Here is a 12148-nt window from a genome sequence, read left to right as displayed (position 1 = left end):
TTTTATCCTGTGTGTCGAGTTTTCAAATGATGTATTTCATTCCAAGAATAGATGCGCTTGAAGTTTCAAGATTCGTCACATTTCTTGTCAGCCTTCTTTAACGGCACCCACAACAGGGTTCCATTTTCGAATCACGTCCTGATTTATTCACTTGATACCGGTAATGAAGATATAATGGGATTTCAAAGGACACGCCCACCATCCGCACGCATCAGCCGGTGAAGCCTGAAACAAAGATCAACAGACAATCTTCAAATTGCACGCCGATACCTTCCTTCGTAAATATATCTTTACTTTCCAAATCAATAAAAGCAATGCAAGAACAAGATTGGTGTCAAATTCATTTTCCAGAGATATCAGTAGGCTGCCAAGAGTTTCTTCGCCTTAGTCAAATGGGTCATATATTTGGGGGAAACCGAATTGTGCTGGCCAGAACTCTTTGCAACGTGTAATCATTTATGGTAACATGGATGAAAGCGCCCCAAAGTTACAAAGGATGTTAAAAAAATTGGTTGTATCCAAATGGTAAAGGAAAAGTAAAAGCCCAAATTAAACGCAGACCACCCACTACAGCAGAAGAATAGGATTAGGCAGTCTATTTATGACTTCAGTTAGTAATTCATAGGGTTTACGCTCCAGGTTTGGTTTTCATTGGTCATTAGAAATTCTCAGCTGGAATAATGTAACGCTTTCTATTTTTAGAGCAGATGGATGATCCTTTTTCTATCTTTGTGGCTTCAGTTGAAACAACGCCCTTATTTTTGGACGATCTGTTTTCTCATTCAGGAGTCTATTTATTGTATTAAACTTAGATGTAAACGGTTCTGAGTTCTGAGAGGTGTGCGTGGAGAAAAAACAGAGCTTCTATTGTACAGTTCTGACAGAGATTTTAATAAAAAATGCAGCTCTGACCCCTGAGATTCCTGTGGTACGAAATTTAACATTTGTCTCATCCTTTGTTTCATATGTAGCCTGTTGTGTTTCCATTTCATTTCATTTCTAAATGAATACTTTTAAGTGAGAAAGGCAGAATTCAATTTATTTGCTCTGTCTTGAGGAAGTGTTCATATTTAATGTTTTCTTCTGTTTGACAAGGATCCATCTTCTATGCCCTTGTCTACCTCTCAAACAGTTCACCCACTCCACATTATTTCAAAATTGATGTTAAATTTCTCGCCTATCTTGCCTCAGGAGATAATCTGTGTTTTTGATTATATTTCCCTGTTCAAGCTGTTCTTTACCCCATACAGTCCAGAAATCCAATCATTCATTAAAACCCCTTTTCCTATCTCTTTACTAGCCTAAAATCAGTATTCCTTATTGGTCATCTCAGTCCCTTTTGAAAACCTTTTACCGAGATAGACCCGGAGAGAGCCCTCTCCTGTCCTCGTAGGGCTAGCTACGAGGCTGAGCTTGGTTTGATGTGGCCTCGAGTTTTGCCTTCCTCAGCCTGAGGCAGATTTGAGCGTTAACATAGTGGCGACCATACTGGGGAGGACTTCCCCGGTAAAGGATGACAAAGTTCAGATCCGATTGCTGATGGTGGACAACAGTCGGACACACATGAAGGCTGAAACATTCACCTGGCGACTCCGACTCGATCCAGACATTCCAGGGCTCGCTGATCCATTTATGCAATGGTAGGGTATGTGGCAAACCCTGCACTATGTGAAGCTGTAAAAGAAGTAAGAAATCAGTTAGCAGATTTTGAAATTAATGAAGATTTTTTCAGTGCCTTGCTTCAATGTTTGAAATCTCCAAAGTTCCCTCTTGAAGCTAAAACTGGTTTCTGCCAGTTAATTGTTGAAAAACTTGAGAAGGAGATTCAGTATTTAGATGAGCAGATCCAGTCATATGATTTCCAAGACCCTAAAAAGTTCTTGGAAATCCTTTCTCCTTCGAAACAAGAAATAATAGAGTTGCCTACAGATGTTTGCATTGACAGTGTGCAGCTGGAAATATGTATTGCAGAGTTGGGGCAGCAAACGGAGCCTGGCTTTCGCGATCCTATTGCGATGTACATGGAAATGTTTTTCAGTTTGATTGATAGATCAGGCTGTCTTTTACGTGACCAGGCTCATTACGTGCATGAAGGGCTGCCAGCAATTACATCTGTGTCCTGGTGGAAGCATTCTCAATCGGCATCATTCTCAGGTTTACTTGAATGGTTGATCTGGCATTTCAGTATTACCTGATCTATTGTTTTTACAACAAAGTAGGGTAGATTTTGTACATAAATAAGCAGCCATAAGGCAGCGTTTCGTTCTGAGTTTCATTACAGTTTTAGTGTGAAGTTTGCTGAGCAAGTTTTTCAATCATTTCAGTCAAGTTTCAGTTCATAAATGAGTCGGAAGTCTCGTGTTGTTTGCCGAAATAATGGACTCCATAGCCCAATGGATGGAGGCACTGTCTGCTCTTCCAAAGATCTGCTGTTCTTGGCACCTCCAAGAAGCGGCAGCTGCCATCCCCATTGGAGCCAATGTTAGACTCGGTCCTGTCAGTCCCTTGTCAGAATCAAATTCTCCAAGGTTCATTTCTCGTCATTCATTGATGTTACTGTGGTCCAGAAAAGAGTCATTTCAGAGTCAAGGTTTTATAGTTGGTCTTCAAACTTGTCAAATGATTCCTACAGGCTAGAAGAAGGTTCAGTGAGTTTATATTTCAAGATGGTTATCAATGCAAGACAGGGTTTTTGAAGAAGAAATCGTTAAATGTGTTTTCAAATATGTAATTATTGAAATTTTTCGATAGAAAGCATGATGTTTTTCAGAGCAGATTTAAGGACAGTACTATCCATGCCAATGATGAGAATGATTCCTTTACACCTGAGGAACTTCGGCAGCAGGCCCAGGAGGAGAAAAAGAAATATCATACTCTTAAGAAAGAAGGAAAAGGTGAGGAAGCATTACAGGCGTTTAAACGAGGCAAGGAGCTTGAACGCCGTTCTGAAGCTTTAGAGCTTCTTTGAGAAAGAGCAGGAGAAGGGCTGTCACCATTGCACTCAAGGATCTGGGATGGTCTGATGCAGATTTGCAGGATGCAGATAGAAAGCGAAGCAAGATGAATTTGGAGGGTGAACTGTCAACTCTTCTTGGTGAAACTCAGAAAATAAAAAACACACAGAATGAATCTGTTGTTGGTGCTGAGCAGATGCAGGTGCTGGCACATAAAAGGCGGGCTCTTGCTTTAAAGCGTGAAGGTAAATTAGAGGAATCTGAAGATGAATTTGAGCTAGCAAAGTCACTGGAGATTCAGATGGATGAATTAGCTGGGAACTCACGAGCTCACACTTCAATTGATGGCATCAGCAATGATGATGGCGAGGCAGTAGATGATATTTTTGATCCCCAGTTGTTATCTGCCTTGAAAGGGATTGGCTGGAAAGAAAACGATATTTTTAGCCAGATGCCAACCAAAGGAGTCAGTGCCAAGAATAAGGGTTTGGTTTCTACATCTAGCCATGTTCATGGTAACTTGGGAAATGACACTGCACGAGCAAATGTGGACAAAACCGAAGGTTCAAAGGAAGAAAGGATACGCCTTGAAGAAAATATCAGAGCAGAGAAGTTGAAGGCACTTGATTTTAAACGGGCAGGTAAGCAAACTGAGGCTTTAGATGCACTTCGCAGAGCAAAGCAGCTTGAGAAGAAGCTACAGTCTTTGGCTACTTGAAAGTGCTTTATATTGGCATTTTAAGTTTCTTCTTATTAGATGACAACTAAAAAGTTTTATAATGGCTGAAAGTGTCGCATTTCTCAAAATTATATTTGTGAAATTTGGTTCTTTGAGAGAGATCTGTTCAGTAAACCATATAATTCCAAGAAGACTCGTAAATATTCCCTCAACTTTGTGCATGAAAATTTTATTGCTTCAAGGTAAGCTGCAATTCTCATTTGTAACGTGACACTGAGAAATATGATTGAAAATTGGACGGGCTAATTCATCCCAGGATTCTGTTCACAAGCTTTCGACAGGATTCAGATTTTGGACAAGGTTAAGACAGCCATTCAATTGTAGGTCTGACAATGGCATTTCTTGTGGAGAACGGAACAGATGGACAAGAGACTATCATCAGTTGTTTGTCCGAGCATTCATCAGAAACATGAAGGCCAAAAACGGCATCGGTTCATCAGAAGAGCTGTCACAGGAAAGTGCGCTACGCATCAGGCTGTGCGCTACGCACTGGGATAGCGCGCTACGCACTCAGTCCAGCAAAAAATTTGTTTATATTCATGCGCCCAGTCTCTTATCAAATCGGCTCCATCGACTTGCAAGTAAGCTTCTAAAGGGTGCTCAGTAGATTTTAGTATGATTGTGGTGTTATCAATGTTGGGAAACAAGCCTTGGTTGAAGAGAGAATTGTTTTTCATTCTCTGTCATTTCAATCTGATCGACGATAGAGCTAAGAAGTTCTGAATTAGAACGCCTCATGATAAATCTCTCCAGAAGCGGGCACCCCAAAACGAATGCGGCTAAAGTGTTGTCTGTGAGATGGACATTGCGGAAGGAGCAAGAAATTAAATGGTGGAATCCCACGAAAGGGTCAGGAAGTTGGGTGAGCAAGTAATTTTGGATATTGAGCGTTTTGAGACGAAGACAGGTGAAAAAATTATCGGGAGGAAAGACTTCTCTTACTGGGGATTGACAGAGAAACAACCTTTGGACATTCTTGGCTGCCACAAACGCCAACCATGAGGAAACCCTGTTAGGGGTGAACGCCCAAGGTTGAACATCCACAACAAGATGAAACGTTTCTACGTTGTCTGGTGTATACAACCTCAGAATGTTCGTGATTGCCTCTTCTATCACCGGTTGAGGATAGGAACCACGGACGCCCAGTAACAGTGACGGGCTGAAACGCAATTCGGACATGCGGGTGTACATGTTCCTGTGTGCGTGTGCCCATCTCCTTGAGAGGACCGAGGATCTGATGGCATCTCCGATTGGAATTTTCGAGAGAATGAGGCCAAGGACATCGTCGTGAAGTGCTGACAGTCTGTCTGGCAATGTCTCTCTCATCATTTTTATCCTGTGTGTCGAGTTTTCAAATGATGTATTTCATTCCAAGAATAGATGCGCTTGAAGTTTCAAGATTCGTCACATTTCTTGTCAGCCTTCTTTAACGGCACCCACAACAGGGTTCCATTTTCGAATCACGTCCTGATTTATTCACTTGATACCGGTAATGAAGATATAATGGGATTTCAAAGGACACGCCCACCATCCGCACGCATCAGCCGGTGAAGCCTGAAACAAAGATCAACAGACAATCTTCAAATTGCACGCCGATACCTTCCTTCGTAAATATATCTTTACTTTCCAAATCAATAAAAGCAATGCAAGAACAAGATTGGTGTCAAATTCATTTTCCAGAGATATCAGTAGGCTGCCAAGAGTTTCTTCGCCTTAGTCAAATGGGTCATATATTTGGGGGAAACCGAATTGTGCTGGCCAGAACTCTTTGCAACGTGTAATCATTTATGGTAACATGGATGAAAGCGCCCCAAAGTTACAAAGGATGTTAAAAAAATTGGTTGTATCCAAATGGTAAAGGAAAAGTAAAAGCCCAAATTAAACGCAGACCACCCACTACAGCAGAAGAATAGGATTAGGCAGTCTATTTATGACTTCAGTTAGTAATTCATAGGGTTTACGCTCCAGGTTTGGTTTTCATTGGTCATTAGAAATTCTCAGCTGGAATAATGTAACGCTTTCTATTTTTAGAGCAGATGGATGATCCTTTTTCTATCTTTGTGGCTTCAGTTGAAACAACGCCCTTATTTTTGGACGATCTGTTTTCTCATTCAGGAGTCTATTTATTGTATTAAACTTAGATGTAAACGGTTCTGAGTTCTGAGAGGTGTGCGTGGAGAAAAAACAGAGCTTCTATTGTACAGTTCTGACAGAGATTTTAATAAAAAATGCAGCTCTGACCCCTGAGATTCCTGTGGTACGAAATTTAACATTTGTCTCATCCTTTGTTTCATATGTAGCCTGTTGTGTTTCCATTTCATTTCATTTCTAAATGAATACTTTTAAGTGAGAAAGGCAGAATTCAATTTATTTGCTCTGTCTTGAGGAAGTGTTCATATTTAATGTTTTCTTCTGTTTGACAAGGATCCATCTTCTATGCCCTTGTCTACCTCTCAAACAGTTCACCCACTCCACATTATTTCAAAATTGATGTTAAATTTCTTGCCTATCTTGCCTCAGGAGATAATCTGTGTTTTTGATTATATTTCCCTGTTCAAGCTGTTCTTTACCCCATACAGTCCAGAAATCCAATCATTCATTAAAACCCCTTTTCCTATCTCTTTACTAGCCTAAAATCAGTATTCCTTATTGGTCATCTCAGTCCCTTTTGAAAACCTTTTACCGAGATAGACCCGGAGAGAGCCCTCTCCTGTCCTCGTAGGGCTAGCTACGAGGCTGAGCTTGGTTTGATGTGGCCTCGAGTTTTGCCTTCCTCAGCCTGAGGCAGATTTGAGCGTTAACATAGTGGCGACCATACTGGGGAGGACTTCCCCGGTAAAGGATGACAAAGTTCAGATCCGATTGCTGATGGTGGACAGCAGTCGGACACACATGAAGGCTGAAACATTCACCTGGCGACTCCGACTCGATCCAGACATTCCAGGGCTCGCTGATCCATTTATGCAATGGTAGGGTATGTGGCAAACCCTGCACTATGTGAAGCTGTAAAAGAAGTAAGAAATCAGTTAGCAGATTTTGAAATTAATGAAGATTTTTTCAGTGCCTTGCTTCAATGTTTGAAATCTCCAAAGTTCCCTCTTGAAGCTAAAACTGGTTTCTGCCAGTTAATTGTTGAAAAACTTGAGAAGGAGATTCAGTATTTAGATGAGCAGATCCAGTCATATGATTTCCAAGACCCTAAAAAGTTCTTGGAAATCCTTTCTCCTTCGAAACAAGAAATAATAGAGTTGCCTACAGATGTTTGCATTGACAGTGTGCAGCTGGAAATATGTATTGCAGAGTTGGGGCAGCAAACGGAGCCTGGCTTTCGCGATCCTATTGCGATGTACATGGAAATGTTTTTCAGTTTGATTGATAGATCAGGCTGTCTTTTACGTGACCAGGCTCATTACGTGCATGAAGGGCTGCCAGCAATTACATCTGTGTCCTGGTGGAAGCATTCTCAATCGGCATCATTCTCAGGTTTACTTGAATGGTTGATCTGGCATTTCAGTATTACCTGATCTATTGTTTTTACAACAAAGTAGGGTAGATTTTGTACATAAATAAGCAGCCATAAGGCAGCGTTTCGTTCTGAGTTTCATTACAGTTTTAGTGTGAAGTTTGCTGAGCAAGTTTTTCAATCATTTCAGTCAAGTTTCAGTTCATAAATGAGTCGGAAGTCTCGTGTTGTTTGCCGAAATAATGGACTCCATAGCCCAATGGATGGAGGCACTGTCTGCTCTTCCAAAGATCTGCTGTTCTTGGCACCTCCAAGAAGCGGCAGCTGCCATCCCCATTGGAGCCAATGTTAGACTCGGTCCTGTCAGTCCCTTGTCAGAATCAAATTCTCCAAGGTTCATTTCTCGTCATTCATTGATGTTACTGTGGTCCAGAAAAGAGTCATTTCAGAGTCAAGGTTTTATAGTTGGTCTTCAAACTTGTCAAATGATTCCTACAGGCTAGAAGAAGGTTCAGTGAGTTTATATTTCAAGATGGTTATCAATGCAAGACAGGGTTTTTGAAGAAGAAATCGTTAAATGTGTTTTCAAATATGTAATTATTGAAATTTTTCGATAGAAAGCATGATGTTTTTCAGAGCAGATTTAAGGACAGTACTATCCATGCCAATGATGAGAATGATTCCTTTACACCTGAGGAACTTCGGCAGCAGGCCCAGGAGGAGAAAAAGAAATATCATACTCTTAAGAAAGAAGGAAAAGGTGAGGAAGCATTACAGGCGTTTAAACGAGGCAAGGAGCTTGAACGCCGTTCTGAAGCTTTAGAGCTTCTTTGAGAAAGAGCAGGAGAAGGGCTGTCACCATTGCACTCAAGGATCTGGGATGGTCTGATGCAGATTTGCAGGATGCAGATAGAAAGCGAAGCAAGATGAATTTGGAGGGTGAACTGTCAACTCTTCTTGGTGAAACTCAGAAAATAAAAAACACACAGAATGAATCTGTTGTTGGTGCTGAGCAGATGCAGGTGCTGGCACATAAAAGGCGGGCTCTTGCTTTAAAGCGTGAAGGTAAATTAGAGGAATCTGAAGATGAATTTGAGCTAGCAAAGTCACTGGAGATTCAGATGGATGAATTAGCTGGGAACTCACGAGCTCACACTTCAATTGATGGCATCAGCAATGATGATGGCGAGGCAGTAGATGATATTTTTGATCCCCAGTTGTTATCTGCCTTGAAAGGGATTGGCTGGAAAGAAAACGATATTTTTAGCCAGATGCCAACCAAAGGAGTCAGTGCCAAGAATAAGGGTTTGGTTTCTACATCTAGCCATGTTCATGGTAACTTGGGAAATGACACTGCACGAGCAAATGTGGACAAAACCGAAGGTTCAAAGGAAGAAAGGATACGCCTTGAAGAAAATATCAGAGCAGAGAAGTTGAAGGCACTTGATTTTAAACGGGCAGGTAAGCAAACTGAGGCTTTAGATGCACTTCGCAGAGCAAAGCAGCTTGAGAAGAAGCTACAGTCTTTGGCTACTTGAAAGTGCTTTATATTGGCATTTTAAGTTTCTTCTTATTAGATGACAACTAAAAAGTTTTATAATGGCTGAAAGTGTCGCATTTCTCAAAATTATATTTGTGAAATTTGGTTCTTTGAGAGAGATCTGTTCAGTAAACCATATAATTCCAAGAAGACTCGTAAATATTCCCTCAACTTTGTGCATGAAAATTTTATTGCTTCAAGGTAAGCTGCAATTCTCATTTGTAACGTGACACTGAGAAATATGATTGAAAATTGGACGGGCTAATTCATCCCAGGATTCTGTTCACAAGCTTTCGACAGGATTCAGATTTTGGACAAGGTTAAGACAGCCATTCAATTGTAGGTCTGACAATGGCATTTCTTGTGGAGAACGGAACAGATGGACAAGAGACTATCATCAGTTGTTTGTCCGAGCATTCATCAGAAACATGAAGGCCAAAAACGACATCGGTTCATCAGAAGAGCTGTCACAGGAAAGTGCGCTACGCACTGGGATAGCACGCTACGCACTCAGTCCAGCAAAAAATTTGTTTATATTCATGCGCCCAGTCTCTTATCAAATCGGCTCCATCGACTTGCAAGTAAGCTTCTAAAGGGTGCTCAGTAGATTTTAGTATGATTGTGGTGTTATCAATGTTGGGAAACAAGCCTTGGTTGAAGAGAGAATTGTTTTTCATTCTCTGTCATTTCAATCTGATCGACGATAGAGCTAAGAAGTTCTGAATTAGAACGCCTCATGATAAATCTCTCCAGAAGCGGGCACCCCAAAACGAATGCGGCTAAAGTGTTGTCTGTGAGATGGACATTGCGGAAGGAGCAAGAAATTAAATGGTGGAATCCCACGAAAGGGTCAGGAAGTTGGGTGAGCAAGTAATTTTGGATATTGAGCGTTTTGAGACGAAGACAGGTGAAAAAATTATCGGGAGGAAAGACTTCTCTTACTGGGGATTGACAGAGAAACAACCTTTGGACATTCTTGGCTGCCACAAACGCCAACCATGAGGAAACCCTGTTAGGGGTGAACGCCCAAGGTTGAACATCCACAACAAGATGAAACGTTTCTACGTTGTCTGGTGTATACAACCTCAGAATGTTCGTGATTGCCTCTTCTATCACCGGTTGAGGATAGGAACCACGGACGCCCAGTAACAGTGACGGGCTGAAACGCAATTCGGACATGCGGGTGTACATGTTCCTGTGTGCGTGTGCCCATCTCCTTGAGAGGACCGAGGATCTGATGGCATCTCCGATTGGAATTTTCGAGAGAATGAGGCCAAGGACATCGTCGTGAAGTGCTGACAGTCTGTCTGGCAATGTCTCTCTCATCATTTTTATCCTGTGTGTCGAGTTTTCAAATGATGTATTTCATTCCAAGAATAGATGCGCTTGAAGTTTCAAGATTCGTCACATTTCTTGTCAGCCTTCTTTAACGGCACCCACAACAGGGTTCCATTTTCGAATCACGTCCTGATTTATTCACTTGATACCGGTAATGAAGATATAATGGGATTTCAAAGGACACGCCCACCATCCGCACGCATCAGCCGGTGAAGCCTGAAACAAAGATCAACAGACAATCTTCAAATTGCACGCCGATACCTTCCTTCGTAAATATATCTTTACTTTCCAAATCAATAAAAGCAATGCAAGAACAAGATTGGTGTCAAATTCATTTTCCAGAGATATCAGTAGGCTGCCAAGAGTTTCTTCGCCTTAGTCAAATGGGTCATATATTTGGGGGAAACCGAATTGTGCTGGCCAGAACTCTTTGCAACGTGTAATCATTTATGGTAACATGGATGAAAGCGCCCCAAAGTTACAAAGGATGTTAAAAAATTTGGTTGTATCCAAATGGTAAAGGAAAAGTAAAAGCCCAAATTAAACGCAGACCACCCACTACAGCAGAAGAATAGGATTAGGCAGTCTATTTATGACTTCAGTTAGTAATTCATAGGGTCTACGCTCCAGGTTTGGTTTTCATTGGTCATTAGAAATTCTCAGCTGGAATAATGTAACGCTTTCTATTTTTAGAGCAGATGGATGATCCTTTTTCTATCTTTGTGGCTTCAGTTGAAACAACGCCCTTATTTTTGGACGATCTGTTTTCTCATTCAGGAGTCTATTTATTGTATTAAACTTAGATGTAAACGGTTCTGAGTTCTGAGAGGTGTGCGTGGAGAAAAACAGAGCTTCTATTGTACAGTTCTGACAGAGATTTTAATAAAAAATGCAGCTCTGACCCCTGAGATTCCTGTGGTATGAAATTTAACATTTGTCTCATCCTTTGTTTCATATGTAGCCTGTTGTGTTTCCATTTCATTTCATTTCTAAATGAATACTTTTAAGTGAGAAAGGCAGAATTCAATTTATTTGCTCTGTCTTGAGGAAGTGTTCATATTTAATGTTTTCTTCTGTTTGACAAGGATCCATCTTCTATGCCCTTGTCTACCTCTCAAACAGTTCACCCACTCCACATTATTTCAAAATTGATGTTAAATTTCTTGCCTATCTTGCCTCAGGAGATAATCTGTGTTTTTGATTATATTTCCCTGTTCAAGCTGTTCTTTACCCCATACAGTCCAGAAATCCAATCATTCATTAAAACCCCTTTTCCTATCTCTTTACTAGCCTAAAATCAGTATTCCTTATTGGTCATCTCAGTCCCTTTTGAAAACCTTTTACCGAGATAGACCCGGAGAGAGCCCTCTCCTGTCCTCGTAGGGCTAGCTACGAGGCTGAGCTTGGTTTGATGTGGCCTCGAGTTTTGCCTTCCTCAGCCTGAGGCAGATTTGAGCGTTAACATAGTGGCGACCATACTGGGGAAGACTTCCCCGGTAAAGGATGACAAAGTTAAGATCCAATTGCTGATGGTGGACAGCAGTCGGACACACATGAAGGCTGAAACATTCACCTGGCGACTCCGACTCGATCCAGACATTCCAGGGCTCGCTGATCCATTTATGCAATGGTAGGGTATGTGGCAAACCCTGCACTATGTGAAGCTGTAAAAGAAGTAAGAAATCAGTTAGCAGATTTTGAAATTAATGAAGATTTTTTCAGTGCCTTGCTTCAATGTTTGAAATCTCCAAAGTTCCCTCTTGAAGCTAAAACTGGTTTCTGCCAGTTAATTGTTGAAAAACTTGAGAAGGAGATTCAGTATTTAGATGAGCAGATCCAGTCATATGATTTCCAAGACCCTAAAAAGTTCTTGGAAATCCTTTCTCCTTCGAAACAAGAAATAATAGAGTTGCCTACAGATGTTTGCATTGACAGTGTGCAGCTGGAAATATGTATTGCAGAGTTGGGGCAGCAAACGGAGCCTGGCTTTCGCGATCCTATTGCGATGTACATGGAAATGTTTTTCAGTTTGATTGATAGATCAGGCTGTCTTTTACGTGACCAGGCTCATTACGTGCATGAAGGGCTGCCAACAATTACATCTGTGTCCTGTT

At 41.2% G+C, this 12148-nt stretch overlaps 2 protein-coding genes across 2 annotated transcripts; both read right to left on the bottom strand.

Annotated features, from left to right (window-relative positions):
• Positions 1-4323: 4323 nt before the first annotated feature.
• LOC149254920 (F-box/LRR-repeat protein 25-like) lies at positions 4324-5022 on the bottom strand. Its single transcript, XM_089454869.1, has one exon. It carries the CDS (start codon positions 5020-5022, stop codon positions 4324-4326), a length of 699 nt encoding a protein of 232 aa, XP_089310995.1.
• A 4304-nt stretch (positions 5023-9326) lies between these two features.
• On the bottom strand, positions 9327-10025 carry LOC149254919 (F-box/LRR-repeat protein 25-like). The gene has a single exon (XM_089454867.1). The coding sequence runs from the start codon at positions 10023-10025 to the stop codon at positions 9327-9329; it is 699 nt and encodes a 232-aa protein (XP_089310993.1).
• Between the last annotated feature and the right edge of the window lie 2123 nt (positions 10026-12148).

This window comes from Pinus tabuliformis, chromosome 7 (genome assembly GCF_031772625.1).
Source record: "Pinus tabuliformis cultivar Carrire ecotype Pingquan chromosome 7, CPIR1, whole genome shotgun sequence".
In the NCBI taxonomy this organism is placed as follows: domain Eukaryota; kingdom Viridiplantae; phylum Streptophyta; class Pinopsida; order Pinales; family Pinaceae; genus Pinus; species Pinus tabuliformis.
Note: the sequence above shows the minus strand (reverse complement) of the source record. Positions and strands in the feature narration are given on the sequence as shown.

Excerpts from the sequence above, each read along its gene's own strand:
- LOC149254920 (XM_089454869.1), bottom strand. The coding sequence starts at position 5,022 with ATGATGAGAGAGACATTGCCAGACAGACTGTCAGCACTTCACGACGAT.
- LOC149254919 (XM_089454867.1), bottom strand. The coding sequence starts at position 10,025 with ATGATGAGAGAGACATTGCCAGACAGACTGTCAGCACTTCACGACGAT.